Source organism: Cheilinus undulatus, linkage group 15, assembly GCF_018320785.1.
Source record: "Cheilinus undulatus linkage group 15, ASM1832078v1, whole genome shotgun sequence".
Lineage (NCBI taxonomy): Eukaryota > Metazoa > Chordata > Actinopteri > Labriformes > Labridae > Cheilinus > Cheilinus undulatus.
Window position 1 is genome coordinate 10,822,474 of NC_054879.1, and position 27,977 is coordinate 10,850,450.

The 27,977-nt window shown below is 40.4% G+C and overlaps 1 protein-coding gene across 1 annotated transcript; it reads left to right on the top strand.

Moving 5' to 3' along the window:
* Positions 1-5,743: 5,743 nt before the first annotated feature.
* lrrc3 (leucine rich repeat containing 3) lies at positions 5,744-6,544 on the top strand. The gene has a single exon (XM_041807147.1). It carries the CDS (start codon positions 5,744-5,746, stop codon positions 6,542-6,544), a length of 801 nt encoding a protein of 266 aa, XP_041663081.1.
* Positions 6,545-27,977: the final 21,433 nt, after the last annotated feature.

The following is a 27,977-nucleotide window of genomic DNA, read 5'->3' on the forward strand; positions in this document are numbered from 1 at the left end:
TGCATGCAGTACGTGTGTCTGTGGAATCAGCCTTCACAGCTTGAATAGGGCAATTAGCACAGACTACAGTGCAGAACTCAGAGCAGACATCTTGATCCACTGCTGTGCTGCTAAATCCCTAACATGTTGGCTCTTTGTCTGTTTGATTCAGCACTCTGGGTGATTAAGGTGATCAATACATCACTGTTCAATCCGAGCAGGGCGAGGCCATGAGATGGGCTGTTTTACATGAGAATTGATTTCCACTTTTCAGCATGACTCTTCATTGAAAAGAACAGGAGCACATTAAATATTTGGTTTAAAAAAAAAGGTCAATGGAGAATTTAATTGGCTATCTTGATGGTGCAGTGTTGGGCAGAAAAGGCTGTTTCAATACATTTTTACCAGCTTCCTGGTAGCGTCACACTTTTCTGAGTCAGACTGATTCCCTGTGGCTTTGCTCTTTTAATGCTCAAGTGTGGTTGCATCCAAAAAAGCAACATTTTCCTCACAGTCATGTGAAAGAGTAGTGGAGTTCTCTGTCATGGTTCAAGATCAACCTGGTAGAAAACCAGACTGTACATGGACATTTTCTCTGCATTTGCTTAATGACAGACTAGTAAAGTTTTTTGTTTTAAATATACATATTTTATGTCTTTACCTAGAGAGGAAGACAGCTGATAGAGTCAGAAACAGTGATGAGAGAATAGTGGGGGAGACACGAGGGAAAGCAGCCACAGGCTGGACTTGAACCCGGGCTGCATGCGTACATGGGCACAACCTAGCCACTAGGCCAACAGCGCCCCTGACTAGTTAAGTGTTTTGTATTACCTTGACATGTTTCGACTGCTAACTTCTTCCTCAAAAGAGTCACGTGGCATGTCTTTCCCCATACTGGTTTGACCCTATGGGCTTGTTACTGGATCCTCATGCCCCCCCGATTCATTGGTGGTACTTTTTGCTCACTAGATAAGTGATCTTGGCATTTCCCAGTTCATGGTGTTGATTTCCCTTTTGCATTGATCTGATAAAGCTGGTTTTGGTTTCCTGTTCTGCTTTTTCATCAATGGATCATGTATGCTTCACAGATGTTTCCTTCTCACATTCTTTCAGGCATTTTTGTCTTGCACTATGCATGTTTAATCCAAACAAAGCACGAGAGAAACAGGAAGATCCTTTGGTCCTGTGAAACAAGGATGATGGGGCTTTCATGCTAACCTTGCAAAGAAAATAGATTTGTCAGACTCCATCTCTGTCATCATGCAAGTTCATCCTGAAAAGCTCCAATCCACAATGTTTGCGCTGAACCGAGCATCATTCGGACCAATCAGCATCATTTGAGAACGAGGCAGTAGGTATGGGCGGGGTTTAGTTGTACTTGAAGCCATCTGCAATGGCTTCCTCCAGTGCGGTGATTACCTCAGGTGTAGCTACACTGTTGCATCAGTTTTACCAGAACTAGACAACATTTCTGTATGAAATAAAGAGTAAAAACAACACTAAAAGCTTTTCTTGATGGTAAAGATTTTTTTGCTCTTCTGCAGACCTTCTTTGCCATGAGATTGTGGGAGTTACATGGGGAAAGGGTTAGTTGTTGTGTGAGTGGTTACAATGGCTGCTGGTGGAGTGATTAGCTTGGACTTAGCCACAGCAGCAGTTTTGTCAGATCTGGACTACTTTTCTTTATTGAAAGCTTTTCATGACAGAAAAGATGTAGCTGTAGGAGAGTGTCAGTTTAATCTGAACAGGAAAACATTTCTTATTAAAAAAAGAGCACAGAGCCACACTAAAATCTTGTATTGGCAGAGAATATATTTTTACATGTCTCTCAACTGGCCTTGGCATCAATTTTATTCACAGAGAGGCTCTGCCATTAACAATCTATGGCAGACCAATGTAAGTAGTTAGGAGTTTCAACTTGTGAATCTTTTGTCTCAGTGAGGCTTTACCTCCAATTTCCACATACAGTGAATGCACCATGAACCGCCCGGCAAATCATGGAGAGCATTTCCACAGCCGGCCCTCCAGACGGGCAGCAGCGCGTGCCTGGCCCACACTTCGCTCTGCTTCGTTCGGGATATGCTGCAGGTCTATTTTCAGCGCCGGCCGCTGCCTAACCGCGTGAATACCCGTCGATCAGAAAGCTCCAGAAGAATAAGTCACAAGTGTAGAATATCCGGTTCTTTTAAAATACAACACAATGCACAGACTCCTGATTGTAAATCATCACCATATCAACATTACCTCTCATCCTGCAGCGAGCGCAAAGGGTCAACGAGAGGTCAGTGGGTCACAGAGCTACAATGGCGCCATTGATGAGGAAAAGTTAACTTTTGGGGATATTTAGCCAAAGGATTTTGCATAAAACCACAGATCCTTTGGCAAACATTAACCTTTTAACTTCCTAATGTACTCACCCAGCGTAGAGGTCCATGGCTTGGGCAATGTACGTCACGCCCCAGCGCAGAGGTTTCGCCCCACCGTAGAGGTCTCCAGCCGAACGCCCCAGTATTGAGGTTTGCTCAAGGGCTGCAGCCAGATGCCTCTCACTTCTGCTGCTAGGTACCTTATACCACCCAACTTAAAAAAAATACTGAATTATCTGAATTTTAAAAATGTTATTCTGGCTGTCACAGAAACATTATAGTGTGGAACTGTAAACCAAATCTCTTTTTAATATATTTATTTAATTTTTATTTGATCAGGAGAACCTTGTTGAGACTAAAAATTTGTTTATGAATAGTTTTCTTGCCAAACTAGCCTCTTAATGGAGAAATAAAAACTCATCATTGTGGTACAGAGCTTTCAGCTATACAAAATTAGCATTGACAGAAAATAACAGATTGGTGCAAAATAAATTCTATCAAACTACTACTGCTATTTCTCTGGGGTGTAGCTTTAGTGAAATAACGGTTTATTTTATGTGGAACAACTAGTTTAGCTCCCTAGTTTCAGGTAGCTCACAGGTGTAAGCTCCCTGATTTATAGCCTAACAGTCCCTAACAATTACCTGCAGTTGTCATGTGTGTCTTGTTTTGCATCCGGGGACATTGTTCAGTCTTAATGTTCTTATTTGTCAGGTTAATTGTTTCAGAGAAGAGCGCGTGGCTCAGGGGAGAGGGGAGGTGCCGACAGGGCGGCCGAGGGAGGAGGACAGGCAGACAGACAGTGTGACAGCCAGGCGGGGGAACTGGAGGACGAGGAGAGCTGCCAGCAGAGAAGAAGCAGAACCATTCCACGCGCAACCGGGACTCCTTCTGGCGCCACGCGCGCCCCGGTGCGGAGAGAGAGGCGCGTGATGAGTCGGACAGGTGCGGTTCGTCCAGACCTTGCCAGAAGACCGAGGCGACCAACAGCAGCATCAACAAGTGTGACTGCCGCGCTGCGTGTGAGCAGAAGACAGAGAAACAGGCACGTTAGGAGATGTGAAAAGGTTCACGCGGAGATTTATTAACTTCCTCGCGTGCTGCTTTGGAACTTTACCGTGTGGTTCTTTCATCTTTGTTCCTGCACGAGGACTTGGGCGAAGGAGAGAGCTACCTGATTGTACTTTTTATGTAAATTGTTTTACAGACATTGTTTTAGGAATTCCCGTCGTCTCTTAAGGAGAACAAAGAGGTGATAAGAGAAAAATTCATCCGGACTATCAACGTTTTCTACGCTTTTGAAGGACACAACACCTTTTCTTGGCACGAGGAAGAATAAAAAGAAGCTAGTTCCTGTTTATTTATATATTAGCTCAAGATTTTTCCCGGTAAGTACCCCGCTCAAGTTAAAACTCGTGTACATCTTCGTGTTGATGAAATATTTACATACAAAACCACATATTAATAAATCAACAAAAGTATATAAAGACTTTTATTTAGTTAATTTACACTTATGTATTGTAATCCAGATGCATACAATTTTTGCTAGCGTATTTTCTTTGTTGAGAACAGGCTAACAGATTTTTTTACAAACCTGTTATGTTTTCTTGTATAATTTAGTGTTTAACTAAAAACTTTGTCTTACCCAGATAAAACACAACAAAACTATGTTGGTTTAGCCAATGAAAAGCCAATTTTTCACCTATTTTCAATAAAAAGGTAGAAATATATGCCAAAGACAAGATATAATGATGATTTATTGATCCCCAAAGGGGAAAAACAAGTGTTATAGCAGCACAAGGACAAAATCGAAATGATTCAAATACAAATAGAAATGGTAATAAAATAGAATAATGTAAAGAAATTAAAACAGGAGGTAAATACAGGTGGAAAATAAAGGAGTAAAGTGTCATTACATGACAATTTAGGACCTGCTATGCAGTAAATGGTAAAGTAAAGTTATAAGTAATGATTTAAAGTGACATGATGTGATTGATAGTGAGTTATGCAAACAGTTCTGTGGCAGTTTAACTCTTAAAAATTGTATGTTATTGAATAGATGTTTCAGTAGGGCACAGTAGTACAGTTTTACACCGATTTTTCTCAACCTTACATTAGAGACTTACTATGTTATAATAAGCTTCAAATGATTGTGTTATAAATTAATGGCAGTGGTGTCATAACATATCCGCAGGGCGTTTGAACTGCCCTTGTATGTGTAGATGCCACATCTTGTCCACACCTCATGCTGAGCCGAGGCTGACGTGAACGTGAGGGGCTTATTTAAGACTCTGTTGTGAGTGGGTTCGTCTGTGCATGCGCATGGCTTCAAGCAATGAAGCCCCTACTGAAGACAAATAGAAGAAGAAGTGAAAAATGAGCAGAAGACACCAGCTCCGCAGGGTGGATGACCTCAAACACAGTGAGGGTCTCACTGTGTGTTCTGTTGAGCCCAGCAGAGGGTGCACAGCGCTAAAGTGATGATCCTCCTGCAGGACAGATGGAGTAAATTTGGAGCCTGCAGCTATTCTTATCGTGTGCCTCTGAATGAGAGACAGCAGTCCTTGGAGTGAGGGAGGGAGCTGTGCAGAAAGAGGCTTTACCTCATTGTTGGACTCTGATGAGTTGGGTGTTTACCCTCTGTGTTTGTCCACCTATGGAATAGTGCAGGCTAAATATGATTGATATTCACTACAGTGCACAAGTATCGAAGGATTATTTCACGTAGCATTTGTAGTAAACAATGCAGAGCAGAATTACGTGGCCCTAATTGAATGAGAGACTGCTGCTCAGCTGGTTTATGAGATTTGCGAAAGTGAAATGGATTTTCTTCAATAATCACATTATACATTTGTAAACATTGTGGGAATAGCATTTACTCCGTTCAATTTTAGAAGACAAAGGCAATTGCCTGCTCACTTGGAAAATGACTTAGCAGGAGTCAGTGAATGAGTTTTCATACATCTACTTCCATCTCTGCGGCCCTTATAGATCCATGATTGAGTTTTCGGTTCAAGAATAACACTTGTTTTTCTTTTCTTTCAGGGCTCAACATGCCATGTTGACTCCACTGTCGCTTGCACCCCGCCTTACTCTCTGAGGCTTACAGTGTACTAAAATAAACTTGGGATTATTGTTCCCTGCTGGAATATGCTCAGTGAGCAGCCCGGATTTTGGATGACCTGTTTTGAAATCTATTTTGAAAGATTTTCTGAAACCCTGGAATCAACTTGGAAGGATTCTCTTAAGATAAGCCCCGATGCTTGTGTGAATAAACGGATAATTTGGGAACTTTGAAAGTTAATGAAGCTGAAATCATCAGCATTTATTTACAAAAGAACAGGTGAAACTATGAATTCTTCTGCCTGACAGGACTTTGAGGGAGGTTGCTGCTGAATATGCAGATCTTTGTGGGGCATGATAAGCCCACGAAGCCCCCCATCTGTCATGGCTTTGCCCTCTTCTGGGGCCTGGTCTTTGGTTTATTCATGAAAAGTGCACCAGTGAAGGCTTGCCCCAGCACTTGTCACTGTATAGAGAAGAGTGGAATGACAGTGGTTCAATGTATGTCTCGCAATTTGGAGAAGATCCCACCAGATCTACCAAGGGACACAGTTGTGCTACTGTTGGCCTCCAACCACATCACCCACATCCCCAACTACGCCTTCAAAGACCTGCACTACCTTCAGGAGCTGGACCTGTCCAACAATGACATTGAAACAGTGGATGTTGGGGCATTTCAAGGTGTTTCTGACAGCCTCCTTGTCCTGGATCTATCAAACAATCACATCCAAAGTGTCCCTAAAGAGGCATTTGCCCGTCTTCGAGCGAAAATCAGCTTCTCCAACAACCCGTGGCACTGCGAGTGCACGCTGCAGGAGGTCCTGAGGGAGCTGCGTCTGGACCCAGAGACGGTGAACGAGGTGATCTGTCACACGGCAGTGCAGGAGGAATATGCAGGCAAACCGTTAATCCAGGTGCTGGACTCAGGGATCAACTTCTGTAACTTTCACCACAAGACCACAGATGTAGCCATGTTTGTCACCATGTTTGGATGGTTCACCATGGTGATTGCATATGTGATCTATTATGTAAGACACAATCAGGAGGATGCCAGGCGGCACCTGGAGTACCTAAAGTCACTGCCCAGCAGCTCTCAGATCAGCAAGGACTTTGACACCATCAGCACTGTTCTCTAGCAGGGCCATCATTTATTCATGCGATTGTGTGTGTGTGTGTGTGTGTGTGTGTTTGCATCTTTAATTATGTGATTAAAAGCGCGGTTCTGTACAAAATGACAAACAGCTATTACAAGACATAGCCACCTTGAAATTTTCCATATTTTTAACATTTCTATCACTGAATCTGGTATCGGAGTTTAAATTCTGGCTGATACCTGCTTCAAACTGATTCCACCTGAGACATAAAACATGACAGCACACAGCTGACCTTGTAGCATTGTTATGATGGCATTGATTGTTACCTTGCCTGGCTCAGAGAACAGAGATTTTTTTCTTTTACTAGTCTTGATTAAAGCCCCTTGTAAAGAAAGTCATAGCTAAAGAACAAGCAGAGTACCTACAAACAGACTGTGCTGACATACACAACAGTTCTGCAGGAAGCCCATTCTGTTCTGCCGTGTCCTGGAAGCGTAGGAGAAAGGCTGATTTTTGCTGACAAAATGCTTATTTAAGAAAATTTGTATTAATCTTACATCACACAGAGGTATTTGCAGCTCTTTAGTAACGAGTCTAGGAATCAGATCTTTGTTTGCTCTCATAGGGTTTTATATTAAGATGGAAGGAGCAGCAGCTGCCAAGAAGTGAAGCCAAAATATTTAGGGCTCTCCCTGGAAAAGGTCATAAACCATTCCTCCCCTAGTCAAAGATCACAGTTACATTTTAGGTCAGATTCCGTCATAAGTTCAATTCAAAAAGAAGTAGATTGAATGTCATGATGAACATCTCTGTAGACGAATGAGGATCATTGTAGTGCTGTCAACCCAATTAGAGGTGTTTGCAGAGTCCTGCATGGGCCCAGTTCTGCAAACATGCATGCACCTGCAGAGCTTAGAAATGCAACCTGATCCGCTAGCCACAATTATCCCCATCTAATACCCAGACTGGTGCTTGAGCACTAGAGCTGGACCCGACCTGGGATTGAACAGTGTTTAGGTTACAATGTTTAATTTCTGAGCTGTGTGCTTAAAGAAACTTAATTAATACATAATCATAATTAATACTCTTGTTTAATCTACAGTCTGTTTGTCTTACCAGTACAGAGGGGGTCTTAGTTATGCAGGTTTTGGGAATTCAGCTTTATAAGATCTATTTTACAATAAAACTGGCGCTTCACCAACAAATATGAGTTAATACGCCTGTTTATCATAATCTGATGTTCATCTGCAAAGACCGAAGAACTATACCAATAATACTTCAGAATAAAAGGATTGTGTGATAACATAAGTGGTCTCAGTAAAAAAACAAAACGATCTGGCTTTTACTTTGAAAAACTCAATGGAGGTGTACGTTCATAGCATCCTAAAAGGAATTGACGGACTGGGTGCACACAGCGGTCCAGGGAGATCTAACTGCAGTGCAGACGACTTTCTGCATCTCTCGTTTTATGTGCTCAATCTTTTATTCATGTTTTGTATAATGAACCAATACCCGTGACCGTGAAATTACATTACTATATTTCCTACCTGTAGCTTAACATTTTTGTGAGTTACAGTCAGATACCTGCGGGACATGGTGCAGGAGTCTAAGAGGAAGGGTGAGAGAAGACGTCATGAAAACAAAAAGCCTAGCTACTAAACTTTCCACTGACGTGGGTGTCTATTCTCAACTGAAACAAGAATCTGCTCTGCCGTGCACCGTACAGTGACGACATTTCATTCAAAGTTGCCGGCAATGTGTAGTTGTCACATTGCCATTGCAAGGATGTGCAATGTTAGGTGACCTGAAGCGCATTAGGCTGCTACTTCTACTTTGTTAGGTACGTTTAGGCTACAGGTGATGCTGCTGCTGTCACCGATAGGCTACACTGGCATGCTGGTCCAGGCAGATACTCAATTACACAAGGCTGTTCCTACATGAGTGGATTACGGCTATCACCTTGTCCAGCTACTTGTTAATATATGTTCCATGGGCAGCATAAGGTCATGTCTGACAATCACAAGTTTGTTAACTCAGAAGTAACACATGCTGGCCTGGTCATGTCAGTTAAATGCAACCTTCAGCATCTTTAGAAATGGTTGATTTAAGGTACACAGTGGTGAGGTTATTGGTAGAGTTTATTAAGAAACGAGCCATTTAGTCCTGCTTTGTCTCTCCCTGTCCTCTATGTGTCAGACCTACTCTCATCAGGCTGCACACTGTAATATTTGAATTCCAAAAATGACTTAAAAGGCAGTGGTCATTAAAAGGCCCTATGTTTATCTGGCTTCATATCCTTTTTTAATTAAAGTAAAATCTTAGTATATATTGCAGAAAGAAAGACTATCACAATGCATTTTTTTCCAATATTTTTCAGCCCTACTTATCTTCAAATAATAACTGAATCATCAAACCAAGCTCTCCACCCTCCAGCCTGATTTTCTAGCTTCATATGCAAAGAAACATGGGGCCTCATTCACCCTCAATAGCCTTCAAAAGCACTCTGTGATGATAGCAGACAAGGCTGCAGTACATAAAGATGGAGAGATGCACTTAAATGATCAAGTGCAGGGTAGTGGATGCTTATGGACGAAAGTGGAGAAAAAACAGCCAGTGTGATTGACACACAGATTACGTAACATCAGTAGCGATAAATGTGTTTTCTTGATATGAGCTACAGATGGACCAGAATGTATGTCTCAGTTTAACTTGATACCAACAGATAGTGGAATTCCACAAGTTAAGAGATTTAGAATCAGATTTTTTTGATTTAGGAAAAAATCTATTTACCTCAACTATGTAAAATAAATAGACTAGTGGTGCCTAGCCTTTTTCCTTGACCCCTTTCTTATATCTAATAATGGCTGAGCGCCCCAAGGACCAACAAGTAAAAGTGACACATGGTTTTAAAAATATCTATATATTCTTCATTTATGTAAATTAGTTAAAAAAATCTTTGTATGAACTTTCCTGCAAGCAAGTTATCACAGTTTTGATTAATATTTGCAGATCTAATTTTGACAACCTTAGAGCAAACAAAGCCACATGCCTGCCCAAAGGTCTTTGGCGCCCCCCATTTTTGGGGCTAAAACTGCAGGAACCGACAGAATAGATTGACCATTTCCTTAAAGTTTCAATATAGTGTTTAATTTGGCAGCTATTTGTTATTTTAGTCTTAGAGATACATGTCCTTTAGTTAAAGTTACATTTTAGTCATTTCTGCCCTTTAAACTTTTAGTCCTGTTTTAGTCAACGAAAACTAAAAAAACACCAACGTCCAGGTTTAGTCCATAGGCTGTGACGTTGTAGTTTGTCCGAACATTTGTTCTCTTCACCTGAACCTTTTTCCTGCACACAGTAGAGGCAGAAGAGCTCCAGATACATTGTGTTTGATTGATTTACCCACATTGGAGAAATATCTCAGATTTTGAATGTCTGGCAAAAACGAAATCACTGTTTTGTCTATTTTTAGTCTCCTTGAGGAAAACCAAGCTTACTTTTTGTCATCAAAGATCTGTTTCTAGCTAGTCTTAGTCTTTCTTCTGGAAAAAGGTAGTTCACTTACATGCTTAGTCATAGTTTATTGGTGGGGAGTTAAACCCGAAGCTCCTGCAGAAGTCCTGTGGCCTATTTCTGTTCGTAGTAGTAGTAAAAGTTTTGTGTTTGTGTACTTGTACTTAATTGAGTACATTTTGAAATCCATACTTTTACTTCTACTCAAGTAGGTTTAACCAAAATAACTTCTTTCACTTGAGTACATTAGTTATGTAATTTTTTCCACCTCTGTTGACTACACAGTGGCCACATCAGCTTCTGATATGTCCACATTCCAAAACAGCAAAGTTTTGCAAGTTTTGATAACTCAGTGTTAAACATTCCAGACTAGATTTTAACTCCTGAAGTGTAGTTTTGACTCCAGCCTGACTGAAATGGTCTTCAGTGTTGGAGTCATTTGACAGTGTTGATCCACCAGTGTCAGTTCAGCTCTGTAAAGAGTCAGTTGGTCTAATCTATGCCCACTGGGATTTCTGGTCTCTGGGTATGTCTGGACATAGTTTCCCATCATGCCCCTGGGCAGTGTTTAGATGTGTGTTAGATATGTTTAGCTGTGTTTGGATGTTGTGCAGTGATCCCTGCTAGGTTTCTTTGGTCATGTTTCTAGTGGATTGTTGTTTTTGATGTGAGACACATTTGCCCCATCAAAGAGGTTATCCACTGAGTTAGAGGTTGTGTCTGAGGTGCTCCTTAAGGACACATAGTGCATTAGTATGCATTGCCTTGCTCTGAGGTTGACTTCCTTAGTTGTTCTTGCCAGAGATTCTCAAGAGTTCCTGCTGCTCTGTCAAATTCTAAAACATTTATCACTTTAAAAGTGTAGTTTAACTTTATCACTTTTTAAGTGTTGAATTAAGTTAAAATAACACAGCCAGTTTAGCAGTTTTTTACTTTATTATATGGGTGTGACTTTACTTCAACAACCGGGTATGAGATCTATTGTCATGTTCTTCTTGCCACTAAGAATTTACCATACAACTTCCCAGTGGCTACTAAGTACTTAAAGCAAACTTTAAATTAAATACTTGAGTAGATTTAAAGACCAGTACTTTTACTAAAGTACATTTAAACCAAATAACTGTACTTGTACTTGAGTACAGTAGTAATGTACTTTTCCACCTTTGGTTTTTATTCAGTCATAACATACTCCAAACATTTTATACCATATAGACTTCTTAGACAAAGTCAATAGTCAATAGTGTGTTGAGTGATGGCCGAAAAGGCATAGGCAGAAGCAGACTGCTTATAAAATCCCATCCTCCTTTCTTATGATGAATGCTACCAACTTCCAGAAATGCAAAGAAACAACTGAAAAATCAATCAATTGTAAGCCTCAAAGTAGATTTAAAAAACATTTGCTTGGAAACCAAAATTGAAATTACATGTTTTTATATTTATATTGTTTTGAATTGAAGACTGTTTGATGGAAATGGCACACCATCTAATGTATTTTCTAAGTAATAAACCAATGTTTTGGTTTCTTGGATAACTTTAACAAAGGGAGGTCTTGGCTCTAAATGTCAACAGAGCATTACGTTTTCACCTGCTCCAGGGAGCTTTCAGCATCAATTTTGTACCATAGGAAGAGACAGAGACACACTGTCCATTTTAATACACACTCAGTTCTTGCATTTAAACAACATGACTAAATCAGTTGTTTTAGAACAATAGAAAAAAGGTTTTTTGTATTTGAAGCTAATAGAAAACAGTCCCAGACTGAAACACAGAAGATACCCAGTGCTGTATCTCAGGTGGTATCAGGTTGTGGCTGGTATCGGTATCAAAACAACTCTATAATTACCAGTACTTTTGAGCATTTGATTTGGGTTTACTAGAGTCTAAAACTGGTTGTTTTGATCATGAATGATACTTGATTCAAAGTATTTCAATTTCATTAGAAAAGTAAATGTTTATTTACAGTAGGACAGGGAATCAGCGATAGCACAAATAAACAGAACTCTTCCAAAACTCACATCTCCATGACAGACTATAGATCTAGACTTGTGAGATAAATGTTCCAACTCTGGTGTCGATCCACAGTGTGATTGAATTTAGACAGAGACGAATGAGGACGGCTACTGTGTCTCACACTTACTCTCTACTGATTGATTTATTTATGCTCTCCATGTCACTCTGCCAAGGTAGCAGGCATTTTTTTATAAGACATGGCTAATAAATGACACAGGGCGAGGTATTAACATTCAGTTTGTATAACTGACAGCCCTGCTTCAGATTAAACTTCTGACCCTGGAAATAATTCTACTTTTTGCAACCCCTGCATCCTGGTAAGTTAAGGACTAAATGTTGGAGAAACAGGAGATAATGTGATACACTTGCATCTCTAATGTGTTAGTAGTACAGTTAGAAAGAAGCCATACAAACCCCAGAGCAAGGTCACAGAAGAAAGTGTGAACATGTCGGCTTTATTGAAGCAGGGAAGGCTTGAGGTGAAATATCTTTCACACGTCGGCTGACAAAGCTGCTTAGTGCAACATGTGTTATAGAGTGATATATGGGGACATAAAGGGAATTTGCCATATTTTTCCATCTAATTCACACATGATACATTTATAAAAAAGCCTTTTTTAATTTATGCTGATTGTATGTGTTATTTCCAACTTGAAACCTTAGGGTAGAGGAGGAATGGATGTGGCAAGTTAACATGGTCAACGGCAAAATTTTCAGACTTGGACCCCCAAAATAACTGTGCCAGAGACCAGGGACCCCCACCATCCCTGGAGGTGGTTAAAGCATACGATACTGCACAAAGTATCATGTCACAATTTACATTTTGAAGACTTTTTGTGCAAATTACTTTAAGCACAATTCTCACTCAATAGCTGTGGTTTAATTCCAAATGAACTAATTTTAAGGATAGCTTTTACAATTGTTCAAAATTTGTCTTTGTCTTTTTGGGATGTATCCTGGAACCTAGGACAAAGTGTTGAACACGTTTTTATTTTAAATTGGTCTAATTTTATGCTTGTTTTTATTGAAATGAGTAAAATGTACAATTTTAAACCAGTTAAAAACATTATTTGTTTTTTTGAAGGCATCTCAGTGTCTTGTGATCCTATGGGGCGTCCTGACCCCCACATTGAGAACCACTTGCCTAGAGTACAGTCCGGGTGAGTTGTAGGGTTGCCACAAGCCCCTGGTAGTGCTGTGGATGTCCCAAGGGCCCAAAAACCACCAGTAGTCTCCGCGCATTTTACCAGGGATGCATCGACCCTGAGTAAAAAAATGCTCTCAAACTTGGCTTTGGCTGCTGAGCGACACGTGCCAAGCTTGACCTCCTCTCCAGCCCTTGGTTGTAAAACATGGGGCTGCGTAGAGAATCCTTAGCGTCCTACATGACTTAAAGGTATGCACTGTACTGTAACTTCAATAAGTTTACTAAAATGAAGAGTAACAACATAGCTACCAAACATTAGCAGAACTTCACATATTGCCTGGATTGAACTTGCTCCCTCTTAACTTTAAACATATCAAATTATTCTTTTTGATTGGCAGTGGGCTGAATTGGCACAGTGGTCAACCACAGAGTCAAATTCTATAATTAAGGTTCAATTTGGAAGCTGAAGGAAAAATACTCCTGGATTATGGATAGCTTGAGTTGCTCAGGCAGTCCTCCCAATCATACCCTTTAACAATGCTTAAGTAACCAATTTAAGATCACAATTTAACCACAATGCATTAAAGAGACTTGGCCATGCAAAGTCAACAATGGCTGCCATGATAGGAGGTTCTCTGGTGAGTCAGCAGACCAATTGGAGACCTAACAGAGGGCCAATTAGGTTGTGGTTCAGGCAACAAACTGCTTGGTTGGTTAGAATGACAGGAATTGTTGTAATGTGAAAACAGAAACTGAGGAAGAGGGAATTAAATCAGGTCCAACGATGGCATTGCTTAAAATAACCAGATTTTGATACTTTGTAGAATTCAAACGCCTTTGTCCTGAAAGCTTGCTGTTTGTTCGACTTATCAGCTGACCCTCATAACAAGACCAAACACTTTCTTCTTCATTTGTGCAGCACATAGCATACTTCTTATCAAATTACTGGACTGACACAAGAAAAGGGAAATTGCTCTAAATGCAAACAATTTACAAAATACAATTTTATGACTAATTCTATTTGTAGACCTCAATCTTTTACATCAGAAGCCTAGCCGAAGTGTGTGCAGGGCAAGGTGTATGCAAAAACACATTTTAGAGAGAAGCTGTATTTTTAAGTGGCTCAGCACTTTTCTGTTGGACTTCAAGTTTGTGATAATGTCTTGTGTGTGCTCAACAGGAAGTTACGACGTCAGTAACAACATAGCCATGAAGAACTTAACATGTAAAGTACTCAGTAGGGATCAACTGATATTGTTTTTTTCAGGACTGACACAATACAGATTATTAGTAGTCCATAACCAATATTTGGAATCAATAAGCATTTATCGTAAAAAAAATATACTTAATGTGAGAAAAGTAAAATTGCAAGATCAGAAAAAGAAGTAAAATGAAACATTTAGGAGAAGCTCTGTTGACTAGAGAAACAGCACAGAGCAACAGTAGCACCAGGAAAACAGGAAGTGGTTTCACAGTGTCAGCGGCATCTAGGCCTTAGTGTTGATTGGCTGGTACTAATAGGACTTCAAGCCAATCAGATATGTTGTGGGCGGGACATTAGGTGAGAATTTGGCAGAGTAGAAACAGAGCCAGGAATTAAGGGCAGAATATCAGCCTCTATAAACAGCCAGGTCAATAATCAGTCAACCCAAAGGACTGATTTACAGCCGTGTATACAAATGACCTTCACAGGTGGAAATTTGGCATCCACATTTTTTGTAATTATGAATTAAAATGAGTTCAAAGTCAATATTCTCTCCAATTAAGGACTTTGTGAACCACTGCAACACACCCCGGATGCTGAACTGATGCCATAAGACTAACTGTTCCCTGTTTGTAAGTAAACGTTTGTTTGGACAGAAACTCCATTATATCGAACTATTTTTGATTTAATTGTCTGGTCAAGTTTTGATAGTGTCTAAGTGCCTCCTTTCTGGGTCTTTTACTCCAAAACACTGTGGGCTATCTTGCGTCACAAGCCCTCCCTCCCCCATCCGGTGTCACCTTAAAAGATCTCAGATTCAGTTACAGCGCATGTGTAGCCGGTTTCTCTGTATGACTGGGGAAGTGAGTCATAAAGGTGTTGAAGCCCAATTCCATGGATGGTTAGATTTTCCCAAAAGAGGAGATGCGAGGGCCAAAAGACAGAGTTTTTTAAAAGTTGCTTTGAAACGCTTTTCTCCAACTCATAACTAACAGTACGGGTGTTCATGTGATGAATCACACTCAGCTTTCAGTTCAGAAACACAATTTTTATTTTTGAACTTGTATTTAGGAGCTTGTTTTATAAATTTTTTTCGTATTGCATACTGCACAACAATCTGACTTAAAGTAGTGAAGGTTTATTTGCTTTTTTGTCCTTTCTTTTTGTCCATGTTTGTGCTCATCTGTGTACACAACTTAAAGAATGAAAATGCCATGAGTGTTGTTTTGTTAGTCATTTTAAAATGTTGGGATGTCTTTCAGAGCTGTAGTTGGTCGGTGTCTTTTATTCATCTGTAGAAGATTTGGTCCTTGAGCTGTGTATTTCTGTGATGGAAATTAAAGGGCTCAAATAACTATGTTTGTGAAAATACAGTGTCATTTGTTGTTTTGGATTTCTATAGAAAAACCTTACCAGCATTTGAAAATAAAAAATCTTTTCCAAGTTCAGTCTTCTTCCTCTGTTCTTGCTCTTTGGCATCGTCATCCATAAACAGCCAAGCTCTTTTGAAGTAAGAGCTGAAACCAATATTCTGATTTGTTTGCAGCCTTGCCCTTAATTAATTAATTGGCACATTTTTCAACAGTTAAGCTGCAGAGAGAAAGACAAACATCTTTGAAATATTCTGATAGCAAAATGTTAATTCCTAGCTGATATACAAACCCCAGCTCCAAGATCCACAGGCATTCAATGTAAGCTTTTGGCCCTGCTCTTTATGTGCAGTGATTTCTTCATATTCTCTGAATCTTATAATGATATTAGGTATGTAGATGCTGAAAGCTCTTGATTCCTTACAACTGTAGATTGAGGAATGCTCCTACAAAACTGTTAGACTATTTCCCCATGCAGTCTTCACAAAGTGGGAAACCTCATGCCCCCATTGATTGTGAACAACACAGCCATTTAGGAGAGCCAATTTTTAAATCCAATCATGTTGCTATTACCTTTTTCAAATTAACTTAAACTGGGCATACCCTGCAACTTTAAGCCACCTCTTCAATTTCCATGGTGGAACATCAGCTCATACAAGGGGACTGACTCATTTAGGAAACAAGACCATCATGCACATTTCTATATGCTCACACCTAATGATGGTCATGCACAACATTAATGCTCCCAGTGTGCAAGTAGAGTCAGGATGGACTGTGACCTCAACCCCATTAATCTTCTCTTTTGTCGCACTGAAAAAAACCCACACAAAGAATGAGCGTAGATGTTGCTGTAACTTAGCCTTATGCATTTCTCCTGGGAGTAACTTTTTCATGTAGTTAAACTGAAATTAACTAGATGCAACTCAACACAATATCAAGAAGCTTGCCAAACCAAAACACTGATATTCAAGGATTTTTGCCTTCTGTCTTTGTTAGTAGGAGATTTCATGATAGAACAGAGTGAGCTGGCATCACTGTGACTAATATCTAATCCTCCATGCCATTGCATCTCACCATGCAGGGGTCCGGAGGAGGCTGTTCTCTAATGAGTGGGCGAGCTTTTGGCTTTTCCAGCCAGCAGTTTGAGTGCACAGTGTGGAGATCGATAAAAGACTCATTACCAGGGATAACTTGTGCCTGCTGCATCACTTTTAAAGGCCACTGCTGCTGCTAAAGCTCTGTGACCTACTGTAGCAATTACTCCAATTGGTGTTTCCTAAACCTTCAGACCTGCTTTGTTTGCAGTAACTCAATAGAGGTGAGCAAGCTGAAAATGGAGGGACAAATATTGAAAGTTTCACCACCCATACACTTTCTTCCTCCACATATCTTCCTCTTCAGTTAAAGTAGTTGAGATGCTTCTCTTTACAGTACAATGCTTAATCTCTACTTCAGACATTATTTTGTCACATAAGATGTTTTGTAATAAGAAATGTCCTTTCAATTCTGCAAGATCTACTGCCCACATTGACAAAAATACTCAGACCATCAAACGCATCATTAGCTCAGGTTCCTCCAATTCCTCCCAATCTTTGCTGAGATGTTTCTACACCTGACTGGAGTCCGCCTGTGGTCAATCAAATAGATTGGACATAATTTGGAGAGGCACACATCTAAAAAACAAAACAAAACAAACAAGCCCTGAGGTCTGCAGAGCTCAGAGACAGGATTTTTGCATGGCACAGATCTGGGGAAGGCTTCAAAAAAGTTCTGAAGGTTCCCAATAGCACAGTGGCCTCCATAATTCTCAAAAGTTTGGCATAACCAGGACTCTTTCATGAGCTGGTTGCCTGGTCAAACTGAGCAGTTGGAGGAGAATGGCCTTAGTAAGAAGAGCAACCAAGTACCCAATGGTCACTGACTGAGCTCCAGAGATCCTCTGGGGAGATGGGACAAAGTTCCAGTAGGGCCAACCATCACTGCAGCCCTCCACTGAGCTAGGCTTTATGGCAGAGTGGCTATACAGAAGCCTTTCCTCAGTGCAAAACACATACGCCAGCTTGGAGTTTGCAAAAAAGCAAGAACTGAACATTTTGGCCTCAGTTCTAACCATTATGTCTGGAGTAAACCAGGTACCAATCATCACTATCCCAACAGTGAAGCATGGTGGTGGCAGCATCATGCTGTGGGGGTGTTTTTCAGCAACAGGGACTTGGAGACTTGTCAGGGTTGAGGGAAAGCTGAATGGAGCAAAGTACAGAGATATCCTCAATGAAAACCTGATTTGAAGCACTTATGATGTCAGACTGGGCCAAAGGTTCACCTTCCAACATGGCAGTGACCCTCAGCACACAGCTAAGAGAACACAGGAGTGGCTTAGGAATAACTCTGAATGTCCTAGAGGGGCCCAGCCAGAGGCCAGACTCAAACACTATCCAGCATCTCTGGAGAGACCTGAAAATGTCTGTGTACTGATGGTCCCAATCAAAGCTGATTGAGTTTAGAAGATTTAGAAAGAAGAATGGCAGAAAATCCCCCAATCCAGGAGTGCATTGCTAAAAAAGACTCAAGGCTGTAAGGTGCTTCTACTAAGTACTGAGTGAAGGGTCTGAATACTTGTGACAATGTGTTATTCCAGTTTCTTCTTTTAACAAATTTGCAAAAAAAAAGCCTGAAATCTGGTTTTCCCTTTGTCATGATGGGGTTCTGAGTGTGGATTGAAGAGAGAAAAACAAATTTAAATGATCTGAGCAATGTTGAAAGGAAACTAAAAAATGTGAGAGGGTCTGAATGCTTTCTGGATTTTCTGTTTAAAATATTAAAGACTTGGCATGTTGTCCTAAGTGCCAATTAGTTTTTCCACCATCCTTTCATCTGCTGCCTCCATAAAGACCATAATACATATTTCCTCTTCTGTTTAACATGTAGAACGACACACATGTTTGGAATATGACCTGTTGGTTTGCCATCCTGTCTGTTCGTACAGGTCGTTTGCCCTTTGTACCATCTGTTCTTTTAAATATCATTTACATTTTAATGAAAGACCCCCTACTCTTCCTTACTGTGAGGGGTGAAGCTTGAGTTAAATCTAATGATCCAGTGTGGTCTTGTGGATAATTTTCAAGGCTTCTTTCGTGTCCTTCACTGCCCTGGAATCAATCTTATAGGGTGGAGATTTGACCCTGCCTGCTTACAAAAGCTCAAAATTAAAACAGACCACACGGTATGGGGGGACTAGGCCCAAACAAATAGTCAGCGTTGGGACATTAAAACAGTTTCTTTCATTTTATAAAATATTTTAGCTGACATCAGGACCGTTTCTAATCATTTTGGTGCCCTAGGCGAACTTATAATTTGCTGCCCTGCCACCAAATGTGTGGTTACAGATGCATATTTCTTAAAAAAATGCAGAAATATTAATAGTAAGGTTTTTATTTATTCTGTACCATATGCTGTTAAGCTTTTCAAACTAAAAAAACATCTGATTTTTTTTTTTTTTTTTTTCAGTTTGGCAACAAGAATGAAATTTCCATGTTGTGATCAGCAGGGTCAATCTGTTTATCAAAATACAAGATATTTCTTTTTACATTCATCAGTCAGAGATAACATACTTTTCCCAAAGTTAAAGACTTAATGTTTTGAGAAAACATTAATCAATCAATCAATCAATCAATCAAACTTTATTTATAAAGCGCTTTTCATACATGACATGTAACTCAAAGTGCTGTACATGGACAAATTAAAAACATTCCCTCAAACCCACCCACCCCCACCTTTTGCGTAATATAGACAATTAGAGTCATTCCCTCACACCCACACACCCGCAACCACCCTACAGACAACAGTTACATGTGCACCCACTCACACCCACTCACACACACTGTTTCACAAACACACACAAAAATAGTGGACATTAGGCTGAGTACAAGAGGCTGAGTACAGATGAACCAGTTGAGAAAGCGCCATCAGAGGGGCCGTCTGCACCAGGAGCAGCGAGTCACCCACAGCTACAGGACACCGACGCAGGACCCAGAGGAGGGATGAGGCAGAGACACCAAACCTCCACCAGGAACCCACGAGACAGACCCCTGCAGCCATAGCCGACCACCGCTCCCGGTGCAGAGGGCTCCCCCAGAGGAAACACTGGAGATCCTAAAAATGATAAAAGGATAAAAATAAGTAAAACCTCAGTACAAATAAAATCTAAGAACTAAAATATAAAATAGCATAACTAAGAAATTAAGGTAGGAAAAGAATAAAATTCATAAATAAATACAGATTGAAGGCCTAAAATAAATAAATATCATAAATGAAATAGATAAATATTAATCAAAAGCTAAGCTAAAAGGTGTGTCTTGAGCCTGCTCTTAAAAACATGAACGTTCTCTGCGGCCCTGAGCTCCTCTGGCAGGCTGTTCCATAGACGAGGGCCGAGTGCTGGAAAGACGCCTCGCCATGAGTGTGTGTCCTGACTTTGGGAATGACTAAGAGCCTGCTGCCAGAGGAGCGCAGGGTCCGCGAGGGTTCATAGGTAAAAGCAGTTCTGAAAGATAAGAAGGCCCAAGACCATTAAGACATTTAAAAACCAGTAAAAGAACTTTAAAATTGATCCTAAAACACACGGGGAGCCAATGCAGTGATTCTAAAACCGGTGTAATGTGGGCCCGCCCTCTGGTCCTAGTCAGGACACGTGCTGCTGAATTTTGGAGTAACTGTAGACCTGAAATATTCTTTTTGGGAAGACCAGAGAGCAGGGCATTACAGTAGTCTATACGACTAGTGATAAAAGCATGCATCAGCATCTCCGTGTTGGCTTGAGAGAGAATGGGGCGGACTCTGGCGATGTTCTTTAGATGATAAAAACCTATTTTTGTTACATTCTTAATGTGTGGAATAAAAGTCAGCTCAGAGTCAAAAATTACACCCAGGTTTTTCACTTGTGATGATGGATTAAAAGACAGTGCTTGTAGTTTGGGTAAAATTTTCTCTCTCAAGGCCTCAGGACCAATGACTAAAACCTCAGTTTTGTCCTGGTTAAGCTGGAGAAAGTTTTCTGCCATCCAGGATTTGATATCTAAAATGCAGTTAAAAAGAGCATCCATTGGCCTGGTGTCATCAGGAGACATGGAGATGTAAAGCTGTGTATCATCAGCATAACTGTGGAAGTTGATTCCATGTCTCCTGATGACACCGCCAAGAGGGAGCATGTACAGGTTAAAAGCACAGGACCTAAAATCGAACCCTGGGGCACACCACATGTGATTTTATGGACTTTGGAGGAGCATGTGTCTACACTTACCATGAATGTTCTGTCTGTGAGGTAGGAAGTAAACCATTTGTGTACAGTACCAGAGAGGCCGACCAGATGTTTGAGTCTATTTAAAAGAATAGTGTGGTCTACTGTATCGAAGGCAGCACTTAGATCCAGCAGAACCAACACCGTCACCTTTTGTGAATCATAATTTAATCTAAAATCATTTAAAATCTTTGTCAAGGCCGTCTCTGTACTGTGGTTTACCCTAAAACCAGACTGACATTCTTCATGAATACCATGTGTGTCTAAAAAATAATTCAGCTGAATAAAAACAAGTTTCTCTAAAATTTTACTTAAAAATGGTAAGTTAGACACCGGTCTGTAATTGTTAAAGTCATTAAAATCTAAATTGCTCTTCTTCAACAGGGGCCTCACCACTGCCGCTTTAAAGGCAGCGGGAAAGACCCCCGTCTGAAGTGAACAGTTCATCATGTTTAAAAGCTCATCTCTAAAAGATCCATAAAATGACTTAAAAAATGAGGTTGGAATTGGATCTGAAAGACATGTGGTGGGCTTCACTGAGGAGAAAACTTCATCAAGCATCTCAGCATTAACCAGGACAAAACTGTCCAGTGTTTCCTCTGGTAAAGATGATTAGGCAAGGATGATTAGGGGCATAGACCCCACAATCCACCCCATGGCTCCACCTCTGACTGATGAACTTATCCACCACACAAGATTTACATATCATAATGCCAGAACAGTGTCAGAAACATAAGGTTATTAACACTGTGACATAATTAATTACAGGCATAGTTCAAGAGCACCTGCGGCAGTTTTTAAAGATAATTATCCTGTTAGCTCTACTATTTTTGCTTGCACTAAAACTGTTTAAGTTCATAAACAAGGCACAGTATAATTCCTTAAATGCGCACAGAAGCTGTAACTCTCCTCATAGCGCTGCAGACATACAGTATAAGCGTCTCCACTGCTCTGATGCACCTCATGACGCACAGGAAGAGACTGGCACAGAGATACTGAACCAACATTCTGTTATTTAAGTGGAAATCTCTTCTATCCATAAAAACTGGCCTCTTTTCATAAAGCGTTTAATTTACAGACGAGGACAGGGACAGAGAGGGGCAAACAGTAAAAACAAACTCCCTGTAGAAGCTGACTGACGTACGCTGACCTTTTTGGCACTCGCGAACAATGATCAGGAAAATAATTCCACCTACGCCTCAAAAAACAAAAGATGTGTACATAAAGTCTGCAAATATGACCCTGACATTACTCTTATTAATAAAACCAGGGTTAAATTATTCCAGGCTGTCAGCTGATGTTTTTAAAGCGTTATGGCTGACAAGGATGTTAGACTTTTCTTTCCCGCTCCATTCAGTGAGAAAACTTTATCTAGAGCAGGGAAAAACCGTATTTGTCAAGGGCAGTGCTTAAGTGAACTCAGTATTATAATTTCTTAAACTTAATGCAGCTTCTGTCATTCCATGTTTTACGTGGATGGTCAGACTTTATGAGGAATTGGACGCGCATGTTGCGGGTACAGGTGGGAGGGAGAGATGACACACACTGTAGAGGCAGGTGTTAATAATCAGGAAATCAGGGGGAATGGGCAGGTAGGGTGTTAGCTGTCTTATAACACTTATATTTCTCTAAATGTCTTGCTGTGCTCCCAGTGTGCGTGTTCCGGGGGCGCACATGGAGAGAGAGACAGAGCAGCAAGGTGAGCCTGGACTGTTTCACGAACGAGGGGCGTAGAGGTTATTGGAGTGGAGTTGATGCTCTCTTACACTGATGGACTTATTAAAATGTTCAGGGCTCATGACGGCACCCCCCCCCCCCCCAGCGTGGCGCCCTAGGCAACCGCCTATATCGCCTATGCCCAGAAACGGCCCTGGCTGACATTGAATTGATTTGGCATCCTCATGTTCCTCTGGTGTGAAACCCTTTATATCCTATGCACATATTTATGCACATATCCAGTCAGGTATGGGAGCACGTGCCAGTTGGGCACTTCCCTGCCTAAATCTTGGTCCTGTACAACTCCCTTCCTGATGGCCATCCTCCGGTCCTGCTCCAAGCCCATGCCCCACCTCTCCAGCTGACCCCTCCATGACGCACATGACTGTCCTTGACAACTCATCCACACTGCTAGGTCAAGGGCACCCAATATCTGGTGAGCTGGATCAGGCCTGGGAAAGTGTGCCAGGTGCTTGTAGAAGCGTAGCTGCAGCTCCTGTAGCCAGCAGCTGACCCTTCCCATCCCTGCTGTCCTGAACACATCAGGATTGGACACACAGTCAATACCCAAAATTTTCATTGCACCTATGTGGGTTGTACATCAAAATTTAAGTAATCCTGTACTTGGTCTTGGTGAATCCATTAAAACAACAATATTCAGTCAAAATTTTCAAAATTAAAGTCTCAGACTTAATTTCTTAGTAATTTTGTCAGAATTTAATTTTAGTCAACTAGATCCCCTCAGTTAAAGTCTATAGTTTGATTTCAAACTAAATTACCCTGAAAGTCTTAAGTATGCTAGACCTCTACCACAAGAGTCAATAATATCAAAATGAGGTCTTTAAAGTGTCTAATGTAAAGCACATTTCCAAAATAAAAGCCTTTTGTTTATTTTTAAAATAAATTACTCTGAAACTAGACTTCTAAAAAAGTGTCAATGATTTCAAAGTTATGTCTTTAAAGTGTCCTAAGAATAGCAGGTTTCTAAATAAAAGCTTAATAATTTCAATTTAAATTGTTAAGAGTCTCTGAAGTAGACTTCAAAATAAAAGTCTTTATAATTTCACATTTTAGATCCTTAAAATCTCTTGAAAAAGATTTAATTTACAAAATAAAAGCCTACTTTCTTTCTAATTATATAAAACTTTTAAAGTACTCTTAACTTTATCAATAAAAACCTCAAAAGTAATTCAAAGTGACTTCGTTAATAATAAGCACTTTTTCAAAATAAAAGATTTAATTTTCTTCCAAAACACATTCTTTAGAATCTCTCTGGCAGACTGTATTTTGAAAATAAAAGTCTCAGTCATTTTAAAGTAATGTTGTTGTCTCTCTTAAGTACACTGAATGCAAAAAAAGCTCAACTTGCACACAAGATTTAAAGCAAGCTCTTACGGAGATTAAATTTTCAAATTAAAACTTTTCTTAATTAAAACACCTTCTTTTCAAAATAAAAGCTTCAGGTAGACTGGATGTTCAAAGTAAAAGCCTATTAATTTGAAATTATACTCCTCACCTGTGATTTCCACATACAGCCGCTACGATCTGCTCACGAAGTGCACTGTGGAGCAAATCACTCCCTTTTAGTCAGTTGAATCATTCCCACTGCCGTGCTCTGGTCTGGCTCCAGCACATCCTGGCAGTGCCAGTCTGCTCCACTTTGCTGGAGATATGCAGCAGCTCTATTTTCACTGCTGGCCATTGTCAGACTGGGCCAATCCAGGTAGAGCAGATGGATCCAAACAGCCGGGAAAACAAGCAAAGTATCCAGTCACCTTCAAAATACAACAAAATTCACGGCCCCTCAATGGCAAAACATCACTCCATCAACATTACATCTCATCCTGCAGCACAAGCACAAGGTCATTGGAAGGTCAGTAGGTCAGGGAGCTGCGATGGCACAATTGAGTAGGAAAAGTTAACTTTTGAGGTGAAACCACACAACCTTTGTAGCAAACCTTTTCACTTCATAACACACTCACCCATGGCAGAATCAATAAGATCACAGAATCATGTTGAAGTGAACGGCAAATCAACCCAAAAAAGGCCAAATAATCCGCTGTTAACATTCACTGGTGAACTTGTAGTTCTCCTGTGATCTTGTGCCCTCTTGTCTTAAGCTTCTAGTGTCTAAGGTCGCTCACCTTTGGTCGGACCAAAACGCTGACCAAAGTGCCATGGAGCATGGTGCAGATGGTGAATGTGGAAATAACGGGTTAGAATCTCCTCAGTAGACTGAATTTTCAAAGTAAAAGCCTAACCACCAACAGCTCAAGTGAGTTTGCCTGCCTTCCTTCAGTGTTTGCTTAAATCCAGGGAGACAGGCACCTGTTTTTTGTTTTTATTTAAAATATCAAGAAGCTTTACAGAAATATGGGAGGTTTAAGGTTAATATGAATATCTTTTAAAAAGTCAAAAAGGAAAGGAAAAACACATCACACTCACACTGTTAGCTTAAATTGGAAAAGTTTCAAGTGGAAAATACAAAACTTACTTCAGATCCATCAGGTTAAACGTTCTTCTGAAACCTAACTATGATTTCATATTAATATTTATGAACTATGATAAAAATTTGCTTGGATTTTGCAAAATAGCTCTAAGAATTTTTCTTTCTGTCACTTTCAGCAGCTCTGTGGACAAAGCTGTCTGCCTTATGCTCACTGATCTTGACCTGAATCCATATAAGTACCCAGCTTTAGCTCAGCTTTATTTGTGTATTATGAAACATGCAGGCCAAAGTGCTTGACAGACCAGACATAAGTAGTGTTTATGGTGAAATATCTTCTCCTGCCTACTTACATATCACAGGAATAAATCTTTTCAGTTAAATATGAACACTTTTGGTCTACTGGCTGATCATGACCCAGGAAAATGAAATAACTGGATGTCAATCTTATATTTAATGCTCTTGTTTACATTATAGGTCATGCAGGGATGCCATTATTTATTCAGGTCTGTTTTATAACCAGTACACAACATCTCACATTAAACACCACCATCATTAAAACAACACTTCTCCACATTAAACCGGTTTCCTCTTGGGGATTAATAAAGCTCCCTAGCTATGGGGTTTAAAGTGAAACTTTGGACTCAGTTCAATAATGCAAGCTTTAAAGTGATGTGCTCAAAGCTGGGCTTTATCCAGGGCAGAGCAAAATTTATGACAAAGGAAGAAAATAAAAGTACTTCAATGGAAATTATGAGTGCTATTATCCAGAATAACAAAGTTTTTTGGGAAGATAAAGTGAAGCTGAAGTTATTTCAGTGCCCTGTTAAGAATGACCAAAAAAGCATTTATCTTCATTATAATGAAGAGGAGGCAAAACTTTAAGAGGAAGACTGAAGACAAAAGGATGAAAGAACAACTTGAAAACTCTGACCTCACTTGACCTGGCCTTTACTGGATTACCCAATGGGCAAGCAATTTATAACTGGCTCTGGGACTGAAGCTCTTTAAAAGACTCAAGAAAACTACACTCTATTTACAAACCAGTGAACTGTTCTTTATCATCTCCCTTAGCTTCAAATCATGACACTTCATCTATAGATAAACCAGTATATCCAGTTTAGGGATCTCTACATTGAGTGCTTTGATAGCTATGGTATGCTGAGATTATGGGTGCTTTCACATTAGGGGCCCGGTCCCGGATTCGAGTTCACTTGAGCCCAAAGTCTGGTAGTGGGAATGCAAACAAACCGTGCCTGGGCACCAGGCTGGGGCCCACTTGGGGAGGTGGTCTCGGGCGTGATTCAAGTGGACTCTGGCACGGTTCGGATAAGATGTGAATGCAACCACACCCGAATACAGGACAGAGCGTCATATCAGCTTTATGACATCATCGTAAAAACTAATCTTATTTCCACAGCGTGGCAGTTTGTTCACATTTTTCCTCTATAAAGGGCGGAAATCATCAGAATCCAGTCCATAAATGGTCTTTTGTGACTCACCTTACAGATGAACACAAGTTGGAGGCAGTGAGATGAGATGCCAAGGCAATAAAAGTCTCCCGTCACCTCAAAAACCGCTGTATCTGCGCAGCGTGAGCCCATTTAATCCTCTGAGCTGCACATACACGTGCAGATATGAACAGCGAAGTTGCTGGCATCTTAAAAAGTGATTTTAAATCATCCATGGCTGCAGGATGGACTTTCTGCCTTGTCAAAACAAAAACAATCTTCGCTCAGGTCATGACCCCAGTGGTTGCCATGGTAGCTTCTTCTTCTCTCTCCTCCTTGGTGGGGTTGTAAACCATTCACGTGCATACCGCCACCTGCTGTTTCAGACTGAGTAAAAACGCAAGTGGGCCCAGGCATGGTTCGATGTTGCTAGTGTGAAAGCAAGCCAGCAGGGCGAGGGGGAGGAATCGCGTCGCAGCATGGTTCGAAACAACAGGGCCTAATGTGAAAGCGCCCCATGATGGCTAGCTATGATAGCTGACAAAGAACAGAAAGATGTCTCACACACTGCAGGGCTCCAAAGATACAATTGTTTATTGCACCAACATAATGTTTCAAGCAGAGTTGCTCTTCATCAGACAGTCAGTCTGATGAAGAGCAACTCTGTAATATAATATTGGCCACAAATATGGTCACAAATTAAAGCGAAACACTTGTACTGTTTTATCCAACTGTTGCAACTATAAGCCTTGAGTCAGTTCTAAACACTGTCTTCTAGTCCAGTGTTTTAAGATTTTCTGTGTTGTGTTATCATTTCTTATTTGACAGTGTCACTTATTTAAATAGTTGTTGATTTATTTGGTAAACCCATCATTAAAGTATGACATTGACTGTTGTGGCAAGGACCTTGGTTTCACAGCTGCATTTCTACTCTAGTCTTTAAAGCTGGTCTTAAAGAAGGTCTTTTTCTAAAAAAAAAAAAAAGGCTTGGATGAAATAACTTGTGTGTATTCGCTGGGATTATCCCTATCCATACATCCAACCATCATATATAAACAGCTAGGATTGGCTCCTGCCCCCCTGCATTTATTCTTAAATGGTAACATTTATTTATGAACTCTCTGGTAAACAAATTATTTCAGTAAAATCTGAAGCAGGTGTGAGTGGGTACAGGAAGTTGACTGAAGGATTTGTGGAGTCTGTGGAGAGAAAAATCTGACTCATCTGAAGCCTGCATAGAGGCTGTAAACATCAGTCCCACACTGCTGAAAACTGTGAACCTCCATCAGCCCGCTACTATTCACAGTTTACTGAGCAACACT